General features: G+C 34.6%; 5 protein-coding genes and 1 long non-coding RNA gene across 7 annotated transcripts in view; 1 reads left to right on the top strand and 5 right to left on the bottom strand.

Annotated features, from left to right (window-relative positions):
- Positions 1–21277, bottom strand: part of LOC127837263 (uncharacterized) — a 239995-nt gene that overhangs the window by 124321 nt on the left and 94397 nt on the right. The gene's annotated exons all lie outside the window — the stretch shown is intronic.
- LOC127837262 (uncharacterized) overlaps positions 1–21277 on the bottom strand; it is a 238281-nt gene that overhangs the window by 140824 nt on the left and 76180 nt on the right. The gene's annotated exons all lie outside the window — the stretch shown is intronic.
- LOC127837260 (uncharacterized) overlaps positions 1–21277 on the bottom strand; it is a 161947-nt gene that overhangs the window by 79867 nt on the left and 60803 nt on the right. The gene's annotated exons all lie outside the window — the stretch shown is intronic.
- The window catches only part of LOC127837258 (uncharacterized), a 405532-nt gene that overhangs the window by 352148 nt on the left and 32107 nt on the right, over positions 1–21277 (bottom strand). The gene's annotated exons all lie outside the window — the stretch shown is intronic.
- Positions 465–14545, top strand: LOC127837277 (uncharacterized). The gene is made up of 5 exons (XR_008029209.1): positions 465–511; positions 11472–11654; positions 11869–11972; positions 12530–12616; positions 13656–14545. It is a non-coding gene; the product is annotated as an uncharacterized LOC127837277 (long non-coding RNA).
- On the bottom strand, positions 2073–5757 carry LOC127837268 (uncharacterized). Its single transcript, XM_052364196.1, has 2 exons — positions 5536–5757; positions 2073–3229 (listed from the first exon to the last, which is right to left on the bottom strand). The coding sequence occupies exon 2, from the start codon at positions 3226–3228 to the stop codon at positions 2227–2229; it is 1002 nt and encodes a 333-aa protein (XP_052220156.1). The 5' UTR covers position 3229; positions 5536–5757; the 3' UTR covers positions 2073–2226.

The raw sequence follows: 21277 nt of genomic DNA, 5'->3' as shown, positions 1-21277 counted from the left end.
ACACGATATTCTATTTTAACGATTATTATTCTTTACTATTTGTGTTTTAAAACTATTTTATAGTCCATGATATCATAGTACCAAAAGGTGATGTAGGTTACATTTATTGTGACTTTAAAGCTATCTTATATCTAAGTTACAATAGTGAATCGTCATGAAACAACAATGATCGTGACACGATGATATGTTGATAACGTGTACCTGTCTTCGGCAATACATGAAAAAACGCGTTTGTATTCGTTTTGCTGACGAAAATCAGTAAACATTAGGCCACAAAAATTGATTAAATGTTCGTCGGATTTGCCGCATCTTAAAATCTTAAAACTAAATAAAAATATTTTTATTTTTATTTCGCGCCCGCAGCAACAATTTTGCTCCGCATGTATTTGTTTACAGATTTAGTTTAATTTAGCCTACGTATTTTACGACTTTTATAACGCTTTGCGATTGGTTTATGGTAAAATAATGGCGGCGCTCGTCTGCATAGTCGTGTCGGCGAAAGACACCAATGGTAATTCATTTTTTTCTCCTGTTGCAATGTGTCACCGGATTACGGATGATTTTAGCGATTTATTCATCGCAGCCGCATCATCATCAGGCATCGAAATGTCGCCCGAATGCGTGAATTCTGTAAATATCTGCAGTAAAGTTGGTAGTAGCGATAGAATAAAAATTTCGAACATCAACATGCAACTAAATGTCGCAGTAGAACTTGACAAAAAATGGTCGAATATACAATTAATTCGGCACGACTTCCATCAACAAGTTCAAACTCCAATGCATTCACAGTTTTAATGAACAAGTCCAAGGTATACATTATGCCCAAAAAATATGAAGTAAACACAAGCCAGGGACCTATACAAACAAAGGGATTAGCAACCTCGCGATATCCCGTTACAGCACGCAAAATAAACCGGTGCGCGAGATCAGGGACCTATACTTTAATCTCGATCGATTGGTCCCGGTGTAGCGATAATAAACCGGTGCGCGAGATTTGATAATCTCGATCGATTGGTCCCTGTGTAGCGATAATGCGGCTACACGATATCGATTGCGAGGGATTTCGCTTATTTAACGCGTTACGTTTTTTCGGATTCAAATTATATTATGTTAAATAAACAAGTACCTATTCGTTTAATTGTTGCGTTGTTGATCTCAAAATCAATCATTAATTAGTCTTATTATTACGCATTATGTCGAACGGGCACCCAATTATCGGACTCTGTGATGAATATTAATTGCTGGTTGTTTCGCCAGGGTTAAATTGCCGTTGTTTATCGCACGTATGTGCATGTACAAAAGACCGGTCTTTTAATAGAATTAAAATGTTACCATGTTTTGTTTAAAATAGCAACATTATCAAGACATGTTAAGTGCAAACAACTCAAAATGAATAATTGTTCTTTTAACCTCCGACGCAGCAAATTTTCGAATGTCATTTTAATATTCATTTGGACTCCCTTAAGTCATAGTGAACGTCGGATTCATGGAATTTACTGAAAATGTCTTCTAAACATAAAGATTTCCTTTCATGGGATGACGACATAGATTTACATTTGGTATTAGGTGATTATACTGATGATGAGGCAAACAATAAATCGCAAGCAAGCACGAAAGAGCTGTGCTATATTTGTCCTGTTTGTGGTGCGGAATATAAAAGTGTATCAGGATTTCGAGGTCATGTCATGAAAAAACATCAACAGAATTTACGAGGTAATAAATATTGGATGCATTTTTTAGTTCTGCATTTTGCGTACAAACCAAACAAAAAACAAGAAAGGTTTTCGTGTTTTAGTAGTTCTATATATATATATATATACTCATATTTTATTCGTTTTATTATCATAAATATCTCAAACAATCAATATATAAAACAACATTAATAAATCAAATCCTCGCACATGCAAGTAAGATATCCAAAACAGTGGACACATGATAGGGTGTAATAATGATGAGACAATTGAATCTGGCATTTACAGTTACTACTTAATAGTGTGTACAAAGGAGTTTAGTGTTTTATTCCTTTAATTATTTTCAAAGAAATGAATATAAAACGTGTTATAGAATGGTTTTAACAAAATTATGGACAAAGATTTAAATGCAGTTAATAGAACATAAAAGTTTATTCTGACTTAAGCATGTTAAGCTAATCGTCATTTACATTACATTTACAATAACAGCATGCTTTTGAAGTAAATACAAATCATGCATTACTTCGAAAAAAGTTCAATTTACAATATAAGGAATAAACATGTTTTCCCTCCTTTGTTTCCACAACTCTGTTTGTAAATTTTTTATTTCATGTTTCTGCTCGTTTAATTTCATATTGAGTTCCTGTTTAGTCATGTCTCTATGTTTAAAGTTTGTGTGGCTGTATTTTCGGCACGAATTTAGTCTGCTTTCAACCCTATTTTTCCTGCTTTGTAATAAGTAAAAGTACTTTTTGCAGGCTGTACACTTTTTTGATGTGGACAGCATGTCACATTTCACAGATCTAATAGTGGAATTATATCTCTCTCCACTGGCATGTGTTGCGTTGAAGTCCCCTTCCCTGTACGCCACAATTTCTGGGGAGTTGTTGCTGGACAACCCTGATCCAATGGGAACTAAATTTGAAAATTCCATCTCAGGATTTCCTATACAGACATCAAATTTTAACAGTCTTTCCAATAACACCAGAACATAAGCAACGCGATTGATATGTTGTGGCAGTCCAGTCCATATTTGGTGAGATCTCGGAATGCATTTCCGATGCACATAGACAGAGCACGTAAAATCACTCTTAATTTCAACCGATAACTTGATTGCTGTCAGACTGTCATTTGCGTACAACTGTAACATTTGAATTGATTGCTCTGATTCCTTTACAACGAACTGAGATGAAATATTTTGAAGTTTAAGTTCCACAGCAAAGTCTGAGAAGGTTGTCGTCTCCACCTCCATTTCTAGAAGCCCTGAACTACATTCCATCACATCAGCTTCAGGCTTATCATTGTTTGTCTCCTGGAAGGAGTCAAGCTCATATGTGGAGTCTTCATCAATAGCATAACTATGATCACGTGTGAACTGCACATTTTCACTTTCTGACTGGGTAGAAGAATCTGTTGTAGCTTTAATGTTCACCAGGGGTTCACTGGCAACATGGTTTTCTTCCTTTGGCTGTTCAGATGTTATGTAGTGGTACTTGCGTTTCACCGTAAGGGATCCTCTTTTGCGTTTTCTAGGCATTCTAAAAGCATAAAACCAAACATAATCTAAAAATCAGTTAATAAAATGTTTACACAGTCACCACCATTTATTGAAAATATGGCTTGCCACCATAGGAAGACTAATAGACTATGCCACCTTTTTCCACATTTTTCGAAACGTGAATACAACTATAGATATGCAAACTTTCATTCATCTTCTTTGAGCTATTACAAAGCTATGTGTTTTCAAAAAATGCATTTAAAATATGCACCATACATTTCATTGAAATGTAACATTGGTACAAACACAAACAATAATAGTGCTTGTATTGACCAATCCCTAAGAAAAAGCGGAGACAAATGTTAATCTCAATTGTTTTTTTAAATAATTGATTAAGGACTAATATTGTATCATCATTGAGCTTATACAAATCAAGAACTTTGCAAATAATGCAAATTAAATGTACACCACACAATGTACTGAAGTGTACAATTTGCTAACCCTTAGCATGCTGGTAAATTTGTCGTCTGCTAAAGTGTTGTCTGCTGAATTTCTAAAATTAGTATTTTCTTAGATTTTTGCACAGAATACTTTCAGAATAGCAAACAGTTTGAATCCTGATGAGACGCCACGTTTTGTGGCGTCTCATCTGGATCCAAACAGTTTACAAAGGCCTTTAAAATTCGATTCCAGCGCTGAAAGGGTTACGATACCAACATGAATAATATAGGGCTAGTATTTACAGAGCCTTGGCCCTTACGCAAAAAGCAATGACATATGTAAATAAAACTGAAAGTGGTCTAACAATTAAAAAATGACTAAAGTTGTATTGTCCTTGAGCTTATACAAAGTTATGAGTTAGTAAATAATGCAAATTAAATGTAAAACACACAATGCATTGAAGTGTCACATTTCTAAAGATACCAACATGATTATCATAGGTCAATTATTGACCGAGCCTTTTTAAAAGAGCATTGACATACACATTCAAAACCAAGACTGGTTAAAAAATAAAAAATAAATGACTACAATTGTATAATCTTTGAGCTAATACAAAATTATGCCTTTGCAATTCATGTAAATAAAATGTGCACCACACAATTTATTGAAGTGTAACATTTGCAAAAATACCAACATGATCAAAATAGTGCTACTATTGACTGAGCCTATTGAAAAAAGCCGCAACATATGTTGATAACACGTTAAGTGCTAAAAAAATTAAAAAATAACTGAAATTGTATCATCTTGGAGCTAATACAAAATTATGCCTTTGCAAATAATACAAATAAAATTTGCATCACTCAATGCATTGAAATGTAATGTTTGTAAAGATACCCATAAGATTAATATAGGGCTTGTATTGACTGAGCCTTTCGAAAAGAGCCACGACATATGTTGATCAAACTGATAGTGATTACAAAATAAAAAAAATGACTAAAATTGTATTATCTTCGAGCTAACACAAAATTTTGCCTTTGCAAATAATGCAAATTAAATTTGCACACACAATGAATTGAAATGCAACGTTTGTAAAGATACCAACATGATATATATAGGTCTAGTATTGACTGAGGCTTTCAAAAAGAGCCACGGCATATGTTGATGAAACTGAAAGTGGTAAAATATAAAAAAAATGACTAAAATTGTATTGCCTTTGTGGTCATTCAAAATCATGAATTTGCTAATAATACAAATAAAATTAGCATCACACAATGCGTTGAAATGTAATGTTTGTAAAGATACCCATAAGATTAATATAGGGCTAGTATTGACTGAGCCTTTTGAAAAGAGCCACGACATATGTTGATCAAACTGATAGTGATTACAAAATAAAAAAATGACTAAAATTGTATAATCTTTGAGCTAATACAAAATTATGCCTTTGCAAATAATGCAAATTAAATTTGCACCACACAATGCATTGAAATGCAACGTTTGTAAAGATACCAACATGATACATGTATATATAGGGCTAGTATTGACTGAGCCTTTCAAAAAGAGCCACGACATATGTTGATGAAACTGATAGTGGTAAAAAATAAAAAAATGACTTAAATTGTATTGCCTTTGTGCTCATTCAAAATCATGAATTTGCTGATAATACAAATAAAATTAGCATCACACAATGCGTTAAAATGTAACGTTTGTAAGAATACCAACATCAATAGTATAGAGCTTTATTTGACCAAGCCTTTTGAAAAAAGCCACGACACACGTTTCTCGGATTATGGAAGTGTAAACAATGATACGCATGATATGGTGAAAATACCCACCGTTGTTTTATAAGTAAATACAAAGCATAGTCGAAAACAAATGAAACAATAAGATGTATCAAACTCAACAAACCTTTGCAATGAATACTTCTGTGTTGGCAACACTTGGTTAATTTGTACTCTTATTCTTTCCCGATTGCTTTGTCACGGTCTCGCTTTGTCAAAATGGCGGCTGTGAAAATTTGCCTCGAAGCGCGAAGTCTCGTTGGGTCGCAAGTCTCGTTTCCCTTTTGCGTAACAACGCGTTAGCTTGTTCTTCGGTTCAGTGAGTGTCTCATCCCTTTGTTTGTATAGGTCCCTGCACAAGCTCAAAAGTAAAGAAACTTTCTGGTCCACAACAACTGTACTGCGACTTGATTGATTGGGCCCAAAGTACTGGGTGTGGATGGCCATCTGATATTGTCGAGGACAGTGGAAAACAAGCCCTTAAATCTCTCAGCAATGCCTTGTGGTACGTAGATCACTGCCATGCAAGACTGAAAGATGCCGGTTGTCATGTTCCAACTGAATTAAACAAATTTCAAAATTACAACAACTACAAATTACTTAGGCACAGACCACCTATTGTAAAGGCAGCCAGACTTGGCGAATTGGTTGGTGATCTATACTCCGCCCTTAGTTTGCCATCATTGTGTGATGAACAAAACACAGTGTTAGCCAAAATCATGGGTGAATTAGCAGAATCTCTAAAACAATACAAAAACAGACTTGAAAATGATAACCAAAAACACCAAAACATAATTCATAAAAGAGAAACAGCTAACTGCGGTGACTCGAACTCGGTTTGCATAGATCCTGTAACACCGTCCAATGTTAAGGTTCATGGGGGGGGATAAAATTCATTGAAACTTCGCTTTGGTTTTTCTTCATTGAATGTGGTACAATAACAGGGTTTTTTTAAGAGAAAGGGGAAGACGCTGGACGCTGGGTGAAAGGGGAAAAAAGAGTGCGAAAGAGACATATTAGGGGAAAAAATAAAAACTGTTCATTTCAATGTCTATAACTCATCCAAAGAGGCATGTCTCTGTCCTTTTCGTTCTTAAACACATTTAACACATATTAAAGTCAAAGTCCTTAATAAAGTTGCAGGTGTAGATCTAATAATGGGAAATGTTTTCAACTATGTACTGGGGCCGGGGGAAGATGTCAATTTTGTGATTTCAATTTCATGATGAATGGGTTGACGATCTTGATCTGCTACAGTATTGGAAGGGAAAGGAGCAGCAGCTGCCGATTTTCTACTTTCACTTTCACAATGTTCGATGTTGATTACCTCAGAATCCTGCTGGGTTTTAACAGTTTTTGATGATTCTTTCTTAAAAAATGCCTCGATGCGTTCAGTAACTTCCGAGTCTGAACGTTTTATTTTGTTTGTGTAAGAACGCCAATTGTGAGACATTTTTTTCTATTTTCACGTTTATATCTTGGCTTGCACATAGCCCGGATGAAAATTCGACTGGTTTCCGGTAATTAATTGACGAAACACCCTTCTCGCGCAAGACCGGTATCCAGTAAAATAGTCACATGATTATTACGATTAGTTGCCCAGTTTACATGACGTAATTTAAGAGCTATATTTAGAATAACTGGGATTCCCAGATTTTTTGTGTTCGTCTGGAGAGAGAGAGCGAGATCGTTGTACATGGTGCAAATTGGATAATTGTCGAATGACCAAAGGAAAAATAAACATTTCTTTGAGAGAAAATATTATATTATGGTGAAAATTGATACTTTTTGTGGAGAAATTGTATTTTGAGGGGAAAAATTCTGGTAGGGGAAGATGCCGAATATCGGCGTCACTTTCTTAGTAAAAAAAAAACCCTGAATATGGTCAAACTATATATCATTTTAAAGCTAAAGACAGATAGAATAACATAAACACATTTTTGACATTCAATATTTGTGTGCTTTATTCATATTTTGGTTTAAAACAAATACTTTTTACACTAATTTACAAAATCTCAATCTAAAGTTAGGAAGGATATGCACTACCTTAAGTTGAATAGATACAAAGCTATATACATATACAAGGTCAAGTTACCAACATTTCACAGCAAATTATTGTCATAAAACAACAAATGATTTTTTATTCAACTGCCTTTTTTGGATAAATATCCTAAACATAGTTCTAAAAATAACTAAAACGTAACTACTTTTTAAAAATCCAGGTATGGTGGATAATTAAGAGTCACAACTCTATTTCAAAGGCTTAACAATTTTGTTATTTACCTCTCAACCAAATTGCAAATTTTAAACCATCTCAAATTGAAATAGATTGCAGACGACATATAAAATTGTAAAGGAATATAAAGAGATTGTCAAAACGATTGATTTTATATTTCGATTCCTTCTACCCATTTGAAAGCGTGGCCATCGCTGTGATCCGTAGAAAAACATGCAAAACAAATCGGTCGAAACCACGTGCAGTGGTGAGAAAACCGGGTATGTGTATACACATACCTGAGATAACACATACTTATTTTGACAGTTGGGTGGCAACTAGTAAAACAACTATTAACATTAATCAGCAAGAGATCGCACTAAATAACAGAAATGACCACGTAGAGATATCATCACTTACCCTATTTCAAATATTTTCCAGCTGAAAATTGTCCCCCATACGTCTTTTTTAGTTAATTTGTATTGTTTTTCTGGAGCATAAGTGCATCTCACAGAATATCCATCCAACTTCCGTTGTTTTCACTTTCGTTATTAAAAACTCCGTTTAAAAGAATTATTTTTACTTTTAGATTGTTAAAGCGATGTATTATTATATTTTATCAATAGATTAGTATACCGTGATGAATTGAACGGAGTAACGTATCGATCTTTCTGTCAGTCTGTAAGCGTACTATTTTATGCGCAATAATAAAGTACATGCGATTCGACAACGATTGTAAACATTGGTGAAATGCTTCTTACATAGTTATTCTTTTGAGTGTTTATGAGGTCTGATCGTGCAGTTTGCAAACATCAACGGAAAGATTACAATCCAATGCATTTGTCATCGTCAACCGTTTGAAATGTCAATTAGGCGATGAGTGAGTTTTTAGCATGTTTCTTTCTATTTTATGAATTTACAAATGGCTGCCCCCATGGTGATGAAATGACATGTGTTCGAGTTTTGATATTTCTAGATATGCAAACTTTTTTTACTATTTAAGCGTAACTTGCCCTCGTCAATGTCGATATTATTCACTAGTTATATAATTTTCCCCCGAAATACGTGGAATAAACATGATTCAGATTTTTGAAAATAATGTATATTTTAGTGTTAAAATCGCTTTTTATTTTGATTGATTTTGTGGATGTTATGATACGTTGATGTACAAAATTGGTAGCAGTTTGAAGGAAAAACATCCATTAAAGCATATATGTATACATTATCAATGTGGCACTCTTCCTTTAGTCAAATTTGAGTTCAATGCTAGGGGTCCCACATTTTTCAAAATGAAGCCTCTACATGAACCTTAAAGAAGAATATAGTCATTTAAACGAGACAGTAGTGAAAACATCAGATTATACATGTGCACCTTGACAAGTTTTGTCCCGATAATCGTATTGAACGTCGCAAATTCATCAAAAACCTTCGTTAGTCCAAACCGATTATGTTGTATAGGGTTGCTTATGGAGGAAGCATAGGAACATTAAATTTCATTTGGAGTGTTCCAGTAAGTCAAACAGAAGACAAAACGTCCCGCAACATGAAAGTTATCTCTCAAATTTCAGAAGATCTTCCGACGTTCTCAAGCAGGGCTATGAGACAAGAATTTATTGACAAGTTTATAAGTTATGTGAAATGCCCAAAGTCAGTCATTAGACACATGTATTTTAGCCTAACAGGGCATGAAGAAAGTGCCAATTCTTCCAGTGAAAAAGAAATTAATGAAAGGGTGTCGAAGATCATAGGAGCAGATGACTCTCAGTTATTGATTGATTTACGAGCAACTAATGGCTCTGATACATATTATGATTCCTTTTTTGAAGAAATGGGAAAGTGCTTTGAAGAACAGGTTTTACAGGTCAGTGAAAGACGAAAATGTGATGAAATGTATTTGCCATTGGCAATTTCAATAGAGACTTAAATAAAGAATGACATTTGTAAAAGAGTGCCTGATGGAACACCCATTCCTAGCAATGAAACGATCCGACTGCAGTTTTGTCCCAGTAATCCATTTCATAAAACTGCTCTAAGGTACACTGGTCAGTTCAATGTAAAATTCCGTGTGCAGACACGCCAGGCAAGAGTTTCACATCCTGATTCACACTATGCTGCAAAATACTTTCAGTATATGAAAGAATTGTGTGTGATGTTTAGAGACAGTACTATGTTCTTATGCATGGACGACAAGGCGATAGTTCCAGTGGGAGAACCAGGAATCCCTATATCGACTGGAGTAAGAGGGCATAACAAGGTTCTAACACCTTCAGTGGGACCTGTATTAGTTGCAACTGACCATGATTTCATCTTTGCGGTCTTGTTCCTGTAGTTGTTCTTGTCACAGAAATTCCTAGGGACTCCAAAGACAGCTTCTTCTCAGGGGACATGCATGTGACAACAAAAGAAAAGGTATTCAGCCCATCTAGCCTATTTAGACATGCTGCTGAAGTTATTGAACTCGTAAGATTAAATGATGCCTACTCTGCAGATGCATTAAATTTGAGAACCCCAATCATGTGCCTTTATACTGATGGAGGACCGGATCATAGAGTCACTTATGAAACGGTTAAGTTGTCGCTCACTCTTATCTTCATGCATTTAGATTTGGACATGCTAATTGCACTCCGAACAGCACCATCACATAGTTGGACCAACCCAGCTGAACGTTGCATGTCCATTTTAAATTTGGCCTTGCAGCATGTTGCGCTAGACAGAGATGAAATGGAACAGAAGTATGAACAGATGGTTAAAAACTTGTCTTCTCTAACTGCAGTAAGAAACCAAGCCAGACTTAAAGATGGTCTGAAAGAGGCTTTCAAGAAAAGTATGGAACCAGTGGTTGATCTTGTGAACAAACGTTTCTCACAAATGAGCTTGAAAGGAAACCTTGTTAAAACTTTGAAAGGGGTATCAGATGAAGAGATCACATCCATCTTAGATATCACTGGTGTTGGCTTTGGAGCAGATAGTCCAGTAGCCACAGCTGACACAAAAAGCGCTGAATTGAAGAAAAGCAAGCATCTGCAGGAAAAACAAACTAAATTTATTTTTTTAAGAAAAAATGCATAGATAATGTCCTGCTTGTCTGGAAATGATATAATAATTGTTGTTCTCAGTAAAATTATATTGATATAACTGTATATTGCCCTCTACTAAAATTGCTTATGGTCACTGATTACATAATACATATTTATATTAGTTTTTAATATGTTACTTCCAATTTAAGTATTTGTTTCGCATTAAATTAATATGCGCCAGTGCGTATACTATTATCTATTACAGAAAAACAAATAAAGGTTTTTAACATTCAACCTTAAAATATGCATCTGGCACAGGCAAGCAATTTGTCTAGGTTATGGAAAGTTTAATTGTGTCGCTTTCTGAGAAAACTGGGCACAATGCATGTGCGTAAAGTGTCATCCCAGATTAGCCTGTGCAATCCACACAGGCTAATCAGGACCGACATTTTCCGCCTATACTGGATTTTTGCTAAGAAGAGACATTATTTAAACGAAAAATTCCATAAAAGCGGAAATTGTCGTCCCTGATTAGCCTGTGTGGACTGCATTAAGCATTATGTCCAGTTTTCTCATAACAATACACAATTATTCAATTTTAAAAGTTAAATGTTTACCGGGTAACATTATTAATTTTTTTATTAAATATTGGATATTGTGAAGACTATGCTGTCTTATTAACAATATTAATGAAAACGTGTGTTTATTATATTTTATAATGAAAAATTAACCTGTGTATAAAGATTCATCTTGTTTAAAAAATGAAAAAAACAACAACATGTTAATAATATGGAAGAGCGTCTATAAACATCAGTGTCCTTTCTTTTAAAGGATTTCTTTGAGAGGCATGCAGAATCCAGCCACTACTGCTTCCAGTTAAAGAAGTGTTTATCCGATGAATGTGGCTACTGCTCAGTCAACCCAGTCCGAGATCAGGATGTTTTTGACCGCCTCAGGTTCCTCTCTGAACCAAAGCCGGACGAAAATGGTGAACACTACCTACTATTCAGTGAGGTATATTCATCGCATTTGTATTCCATTGTATGCTATATTTATTGAATGGATGAAATTGTGTAAATTACAAATCTATTTTGGAAACGTAGTTATTTTAATGATTTAAATGATAATGTGTGACTATTGTGTTTAGAAACTGGAATCAACATTTGAGATAAGATTTAAACATGCTAATTCAATTATATAAATTATAATAACATAATAATAATTCCAGTTGTTTGGGAAAGCCCTGACAAGTACAGACCCTCAACCAGACCATGTGGAACCTATGATGAGGAATTACAGAACCATGATAAAGAGAATCGAGAAATTTTGAGGGTAATGATGATTATAATATTTTAGAAGCTCGCAAATCACTTAACACTTTATTTCATGTTTATATTATTATATTTAGGTCAAACTGTCAAACCTCATTGTAAGGTCGCCGTGGCAAAGTGGATATGGTGTCCGCCTAGCGACCGAGAGGTCACGGGTTCGATCGCCATAGTAGGAGCGAGCTTTAGATCTCCCCATAGACACCAAGTACTGGTTCTAATCCCAGGAAAAGGACTCTAGAGCGTTTCAAAAAAGCCTAAGCCTTTCAATGCAATCGAGCTAAAATAAATAGGTTTAAACTAAACCTCATTGAATTACAACTGTGATATTAAAATAAAAATCAGAGAAATATTCCAAGTGCATTTTTGTTGCAGTATACATCTGTTCCTTCTACCACCTGGCAATTGGCAACACCTAGAGAAAAAGTGATCATGTCAAAATGATGATATCATGGTGCCAACATTTTTGCAGGCTGGAAAGTGAAGCGGGCATTTTGCCATAAAAAGCATTTTTTAAATATATTTGCTTTCATTACACTATATCTTTCCATGTTGTTTTAGAATGAGAAGCTTTGAGATGCTGTCCTTTGCGGAGAATGTAGCAGGCCAAGATGTGTCTTCAGTCCAAACAAGCGTGACCGACAACAGGTAAACATTTTGTAAAAATACAATCTACAGCGTGTTTCAACATTATAGGATCATAACATGTTGGTTACATAATTTATAAGAGTCTAAATTAACATCTAAACATCACAGTTATACACAGTGAGGCAGGATAATAACGTATTGATCCAATAAATTGATATGAATGATACATATTTTTACAGATCAGAAAAAAGCTCTTTGGCTTGTTGGTTTGCAACTTAGAGCCCGAATATTTTTTGTTAATGTCTGATCAAACACGGTATGTGTTAATATATCACCAGATTGACATTGCAAAACATTGTTTTTATTTCAAACCATCAAAGGCCCATTCAAGATATAAATAGTTGTAAAACAAAAAATGCATTGATAAATGATAATCTTAATATGAAGGAAATCCATTCTTTTTTGCTTTGATTTGAATAGTTTTCAAGTCTAATACTGCTGCAAACACAAAGGTTGGGAGGCAGTTTATTGGAGTCACTCTGTCTCAATCCTTCTGGCAATTTGTTTGCGTGCGAATCACCATAAAGTGTAGATTAACATGACAAAATTTTCACACATATTCAAGTATTCCTTAGTTACATGTATGTGCTCTTGACCTTAGCCAAGACATAGCTGCCATCAATTCCATGTCTATGAAGAGGCTTTGGAGAAGTATTACAGTAATAGAAATGTAGTAATATGGGAAATTTTACTAGCCTGAGTCAGAATTTTCGAGCGCAACCATTTGTGTACAGTTTTTTTTTTATTTAATCCTTCGAATACATGGCAATTTTCTTCGTACTTTCATCTTTCTGAAAGTAAGCTTCTAATGGTAGTTGATTAAAGTTGCTCAAATTCTTTTTGGAAATGAAAAATAGCGAAAATAAAATTAGAAATTGTTTAATATCTGTTTTATGAATTTTACAAGCATTTCAGGCTGGTAAAATTGGGAATTTCTATAAGCCTGAAAAAAGACCATATATTTTTTCTGTTTGGATAGGGCGAATAATGATGACTGTCAATTTTGTGAAAATCTCCATAACATTTCACTTCCTTGCAGGAGGAATTCTTGCGGAACATTAAGGCATGCCATTCGTATATCTGTGGAGATCACTTGGAAGATGCACCTGATCTGTATGTTTGGTGATGCGTGACCTGCAGCTCTGAGGTGGAAACAGCTTATTACTCAACCAAGTGTCGGCATTACCTACCACCAGTATGCATCCAATGTGGAACTCCTGACAGTCTGTTAGATGACAACGATGCATATGTTGCAGATTTGTATACAAAATATTCCATAGTCAGGCCAATTTGTGTGTCTTGTCGACATTCTGGAAAAGAGGCAAAAACATGGGGCACCAAGAAGTTTGTAAAAAAACAAAGTCAAGTGAACTTATTCAAGCCTTCAAACGTTCCTACTTTGATTTGGTTTGGTAATGAGACCAAAGCAAAAGTATGTGTTTATGATGACCATCATCATCATGTTTATAAATGTTAACCTGTTGTGATTGAAAATGAAAAATCATGGATTGGAATAAAGAGCAAATGCTTTAACTTTTAAAAATATTAGTGTTTCGTATTTGCCAGTTTAATTTCTATTTCTACAGATTTTAATTGTTTTGTGTTAAGATTAAAGTTGATACTAGTCATTTGTGATTGCACTTTTCTTGGAAAAGTATGTTTTATTGTAAATTGATGTGTTTTTAGCTCACCTGAGCGATAGCTCGGGGTGAGCTATTGTGATCACTCAGCATCCGGCGTCCGGCCGTCCGTCTGTCTGTAAACAATTTGTAAACATCTTCTTCTACTAAACCATTGAGCCAATTTCAACTAAATTTCATGTGGAGCATCCCTAGGTCATGGGACAAAAGATTTGTTAAAAAAAATTGGATCACATAACCAAGATGGCCGCCATGACCATATATGGTAAAAACCTTAAAAAATCTTCTTGTCAGAAACCGCTCATCAGATTTTAAATTTTTTTCACAGAGATGACCTTTGAAGGCTCCCCTGAAAAAGTTGTTCAAAGAAATTTGATTCGTCAAAAAACATGGCTGCAGGAGCTCGTTGAACTTTGCTTGTTTATTCGTTTTTGCCTATTTTGTGAAAAATTTCAAAAATCTTCCACATTTTTTGTCCGATCCTTTCCAAATTTGCACAGTGTCTTTATATCAATGAGGACACGAACCCTACAAAAAATGAGCATTATTGGTTCATGAAGTACAGAATTACCTCCCCTTGAATTGAGAAAATGGTGTTTATGCAATAAAGTCCAAATTTTTCATCCAATTCTTTCCAAACTTGTAAGGATTTAGCATGGTTCAAACAAGGGAAACAACTACGGTTTATGCATGTTCTTTTTATTACAGATTTGCCTCCCTTTAATTCATTCAAAATCTCATTTTACAGCAGAGATTCCAAATCTGACCTGTAAATGAGCCCCATATTTACTGCCAGTGCTAGGTTACCTTTTCCCATTTGATCATTCTTGGTCTTGTAATGCTGCTACTGCTTCTGCTACTGCTACTGCTACTACTACTACTACTACTACTACTACTACTACTACTACTACTACTACTACTACTTCTACTACTACTACCACTACTACTACTACTACTACTACTACTACTACTACTACTACTACTACTACTACTTCTACTACTACTACTACTCCTACTCCTACTACTACTACTACTACTACTACTACTACAACTACTAGTACTACAACTACTAGTACTACTACTACCACCACCACCACCACCACCACCACCACCACCACCACCACCACCGTTACTACTTCTACTACTACTGCCACTACTGCTACTACTTTTACCACTACTACTACTACTACTACTACTACTACTACTACCACTACTACTACTACTACTACTACTACTACTACTACTACTACTACTACTACTACTACTACTTCTACTACTACTACTACTACTACTACTACTTCTACTACTACTACTACTACTTCTACTACTACTACTACTACTTCTACTACTACTACTACTACTACTACTACTACTACTACTACTACTACTACTACTACTACTACTACTACAACTACTATTACTACTACTACTACTACTACTACTACTACTACACCACCACCACCACCACCACCATTCACAGTGACAAAAAACGTATTCACACAATGGCTGCTACTACAACTTATAGCCCATATAGGGGGGCATGCATGTTTTACAAACAGCCCTTGTTTCTATGGGATTTTAACCACAACTGTTCATGTTTATCTCCGACACATATTTTTAGGTCACCTGTCATGAAGTGACACGGTGAGCTTATGTGATTGTGTGATGTCCGGCGTCCGTTGTGCGTGCCTGCGTGTGTCCGTGCGTCCGTCCGTCAACAATTTGTTTGTGTAGACAGTAGAGGTCACAGTTTGCATCCAATCTTGATGAAATTTGGTCAAAATGTTTATCTTGATGAAATCCGGTTTGGGATTGTATTTGGGTCATCTGGGGTCAAAAACAAGGTCACTAGGTCAAATAATAGAACAACCTTCTGTAGACGATAGAGGTCACAGTTTTCATCCAATCTTTATGAAATTTGGTCAGAATGTTTATCTTGATGAAATCTGGGTTGGGATTTTATTTGGGTCATCTGGGGTCAAAAACTAGGTCACTAGGTAAAATAATAGAAAAACCTTGTGTAGACACTAGAGATCACAGTTTTCATCCAACCTTTATGAAATTTGGTCAGAATTCTTGATGAAATCTGGGTGGGATTGTATTTGGGTCATCTGGGGTAAAAATCTAGGTCAAATAAATAGAAAAACCTTGTGTTGACAATAGAGGTCACAGTTTTCATCCAATATTTATGAACTGTGGTCAGAATGTTTATCTTGATGAAATCTGGATTGGGATTGTATTTGGGTCATCTAGAGTCAGGAACTAGGTCACTAGGTCAAATCATAGAAAAACATTGTGTAGACAATAGAGGTCATAGTTTTCATCTGATCTTAATGAGTCAGGTGAGCGATTCAGTGCCCTTATGGCCCTCTTGTTTAAATAGTCACGCTAAATTTTGTTCTACTACTATTGTTACAAATATATATTATAGTACTAGTCATTTAATAAATATCCTAGAACTGATACTAGTCTTTTTATGCCCCCGGTAGGGTGGCATATAGCAGTTGAACTGTCCGTCTGTCTGTCCGTCCGAAAACTTTAACATTGGCCATACTTTTTGCAATATTGAAGATAGCAACTTGATATTTGGCATGCATGTGTATCTCATGGAGCTGCACATTTTGAGTGGTGAAAGGTCAAGTTCATGTAAAAAAAATATAATATAATTTCAAAGCGGCGCAGTAGGGGGCTTGGGTTTCTGACAAACACATCACTTGTTTGGCACTCAAATTAGACAAATATATGTCACTGTGCTATGTTAAAATAAAGGGCTCCTACTAATCACATCTATTAATAGTTTTGATTAAAAGGCATGTGTTTTATATTAAAATAAAAAACTTTAACTATCCATTTCTTATTGTTCTTTCATTAGGAAGTTATGTTTTTTTTACTTTACAAAACTTTAACTTCTCATTTCTAATTTTAACATTGCTAAACTAACCAAAGTAATGCATTTGAGTATAATGTATACTACTATAACCTATGATATTTAGAACTTATACAGATTCAAGATATTTCTTATGCTTGATGTTAAGCATATTATTTATTGTCATGTTATTTAATTTTCATTGACAGAAGACTGAGCTTCTTATATAACTTTGCTAGTGAAAAGTACAGTGTACCATGTTAACATTTAGTAGTCACTACCTGTTGTGAATAAGCAGAATAACTATTGGAGAATATTTTGTTTATCATACTTTTACAAACATTGGACTAGAGTTAAACATAGTTAGTACTACTAAATGACCTTGTGTTTGTATTTTGAAGATATCATGCATTTATTTGGCAACAAATATCAATTTACAGAGACAATATATCTATTTTTTATTTTTCGCTCTTCGCTCGCCTGTGATTTTTTTTAAAATAGAATAAAAATTAATGTATGTTTAAGTCGCTCGCTCCTTTTTTTGGGGGCTAAAATCCGTAGAACAAATCATCAATTTGTTGTGGCCTTAAGAGTCATGTTAACTCAATTTTGCGTCGGGTCTTTCCATGTATTTTACCAAATAAATTTCAGATAAATTATTAATTATTAATTTACAATCGAAACATAATTTGCTCATCTTGTTACAACTCTGAACATTAAAGTGAAAATAAAACCATGGTGTCCGTTTTGGATGAGTTTATTCAAGTGTTTAGTAAAGCAGATATGTCTTTCTCAAAAAAGCATCGTGAACGATGTCAACATACGTGTCGGTTGTCTCCGTTGGAAGATCGCTGTACAACAAACCTGAACATGTGGTAAGATTTCTGAACCGCACACATAGCTTTTGGGGGAATTTGTTTTGAAATTATTCATACTACGTTAGCATGAGCACTAAGCACGGGTGTAAAACATGAACCAGGAAAGTGTAAATACGTTAACTGACCGCCGTGATATGGGTGAAATATGAAAGAAATGGCCTCTAATACATTGAACCCACCCATGCCTTCCTCAACCACCCCCTCCCCGAAATACTAGTAAACAAATTTGGTTGTAGAGCATTACTAAGTGTCATTAATTTGTTAGATTTTAAGGTAAATGTGTCCATTTATTTAATATGTTCAAAAACCTTAAGTCAGGTACGTATTAAACATTTAAACAGCGTAATAATCATGAAATTATTATTATCAAAAATTATTTTGTCTTCACGTCTTTTAAAGGCCAATAAACACTCAAAATTTATGAATATGTACAATATTTGGAAAAATAAAGTTAACATATAATAATCTATGCTCCTTATGGCAATATCCAAGCTTTCAACGCTAGATGTGGTCTGGTGAGATAGATTTAACGCGAAACAAAATGCTCGTGTTTATTATTATGTGTAACAATATAATTCATGGGAATTTCCGGCTTCGATATCCGAACATTTATGAGCGAACGCGAGATTGGCTTCGGGCAGCTTCGGAAGCACGACGTAGCTCTCATGAATACGTCGTTATTCCGAAGCTGCACAAAGCCAGTCTCGCGTTTGCTTGTAAATGTTCGGATATTGTGGCTGGTAATAAACATGGAATATATTGTCGCACAGCAAATTAAAATGAGTATTTTGTTTCTCGTTAACTCTATATGTTCCAATACTATATCAAGCGTTTAAATTTTAGCTATTTCTATAAGAAACGATGTTTTTATGGGTTAATTTTATATAACGCAATATTTTGCGAAATACTCGTTGATTATGAGTATCTATGTTACTTTAAATGAAAGCTATGTACGTATAGAGTTTCGTATAGTGTTCGAGTAATTTCCTGCAACAGTACCCCGAAGGCCGCACAAAGGGCCTGCCTGAAAACAATATGCCAATGTGCACCACTCTATCACTTTTCATCTCCTGATGTATACTAATAACATGATTTTACGTACTTAACAAACACGTTTTCATTAATCCTTAATTTGTATAATAAGGAACTTGTTAACCTACTTTCGTATTGCCATAACATGTTATTTAATTAAGCAAAACTGAAATTTTTCAAATGGTTTGTAATAATTGTAGTAAGATTTAAAACGATAAACAAATAACAAAAAAGTGCATGCAGTTGAGTTTGAAGCCTGGGCCTCTAGAAGCAAAAGCAAGCGTTTTTATCACCATATCACGCAGGCGTTTGATTGTTTATTACACTTCAAACGGTATGACGGTTTTGCAATTATCGATGAAAAACATCGTGATAATAAATTCTAACATAATTGTTTACATGATGATTTATGAAATTAACAATATTAAACAAAGGCATTGAAACAAAATATTAATCAAACGAATATAAATTATTTTTATGAATTGCTATTGAACTTAAAAAAAAAGTTTAAACAACTAACAAGTTGTTTTTGTTTTTTCGAAATAACCGAGGTTAAGCCGCCTTTAGCAAACATTTCAGTTTTGTATTTTAAACTTATGTCGCGTTTTACTCGAAAATTATTGCTTATAGAGTGCTTAAACTCTACTAAATTACTAACCATATGTTTGCGTCCGAACTTTTATAGTTTGGTTGGCAGGTTTTCGATACAATTGGAGTTATTGACCCGTTTTATAAACTTGTGTCGCGTGACCATCAAAAAGGGTTGGTGTTGTTAGACATCATGTAAACTTGCGCACCTTCCTATTTTGACTTGGATCTTTTCGTCACAACCGGAGATGCGGCTCCAATTGAACAAAATACATAGTTTGACTTTTGTCTTTCGTAACTCAAAAAAAATAACTATAAGAGGGATGAAACCGCACTCACGCTCGCTCCTCTTTGTTTTGGTTAGGCTATTTTCTTTACAAGCTCAGTTATGACTCGTTTTTTTTAAAGAAACAAAACATACGTTTGTTTAACGTGTGCCACTTGTAACTCAAAAAGTTTTGTTGTTAGAGGTCTAAAACTGTATACACCTAGTTACAAGAGTGTGAACTTGAGCACCTTCATATTTTGGTGTTCAGGTTTTTCCGACATAAGTGCTTTCTTTAGACAAAAGCGGAATGTAGGGTCTATGTTGGTTTCGAGCTCTTGTTACGTACATATGCAGCAGACCGAAACGATTTAACAATTTAAAAGTTCACCTACATGTAAGGATCATACCTATAAAGTTTTGTTAAGCGGTTGAGGAGGAGATACCGTTAAAATGAAAAGTTCACGCATGACACACAACGAAAGGCGATCCCAAAAACTCACATTGTGTTTTGCGCAGGTGATTGCACAATTTAATTCATACCTCAAGTACAAAACACATATTATTATATTTTTTTTCCGCTTCAACAGAAAGAGTTGAATCGCAAATTAGTAATCTGTTAAACCTTAACTTATGATTAAGCCAGTACAAGTTTTTTATGATTCAGATCAGAAAGAACTTTTTTTGTTAAAACAATTTGTCAAAGCAAAACCGTGTCCTTCAGTAACAAACCGTATAAACCACAAAGACAAACTATACTAGTATACCTATCCAAATCGCCACCCGATTACCATGACTAAACTATTATATAGAGCTAAACATTAAATTATGTTAGAAGAAATGCATATTGCCGTTTGATATACTCAATCCACACCACCGATATCAAGTCTATACACATGTTGTTTTTTGAATAATATTTCTCCATTATGTAAACTCGATATAATTTCAAAAGCTTTACTTTGCAATCAAAATCATTGACATGTTGAAGTCGAATCGTTTAAGAAAAAAAAAACACTGTTCTTAGATTTACAAACATACACTTTTTGTCAAAATTTCGATATTGTATAATAATGACATATTACTACATAAACATATAAATAACGCAGTTAATAACATTAACCTAAAGGTCATAACAATACACAGTAACATAATTTATGTAACTATACAAAGTAATTATCTTTAAAAACTGAAAACATTTATTTTGGCATTTTGTATTCGTTTTCGTTAACGAAAGCATGGATCGCTTGTTAAGAATAAACCTTAATTCTAACTGAATAAAATATGATGAATGCAATTATTAAAACATTTCTGCCACCACATTTAACCCTTTGGTAGAACAAGAGCTTTGTCACAGACGAAACAGCAGTTCCCTACCGAGTAAATGTTGTCGGT

Source organism: Dreissena polymorpha, chromosome 7 (assembly GCF_020536995.1).
Source record: "Dreissena polymorpha isolate Duluth1 chromosome 7, UMN_Dpol_1.0, whole genome shotgun sequence".
NCBI classification, from domain to species: Eukaryota; Metazoa; Mollusca; class Bivalvia; order Myida; family Dreissenidae; genus Dreissena; species Dreissena polymorpha.
Note: the sequence above shows the minus strand (reverse complement) of the source record. Positions and strands in the feature narration are given on the sequence as shown.

Coding starts and splice junctions, on each gene's coding strand:
- LOC127837268 (XM_052364196.1), bottom strand. CDS start 3,228: ATGCCTAGAAAACGCAAAAGAGGATCCCTTACGGTGAAACGCAAGTAC.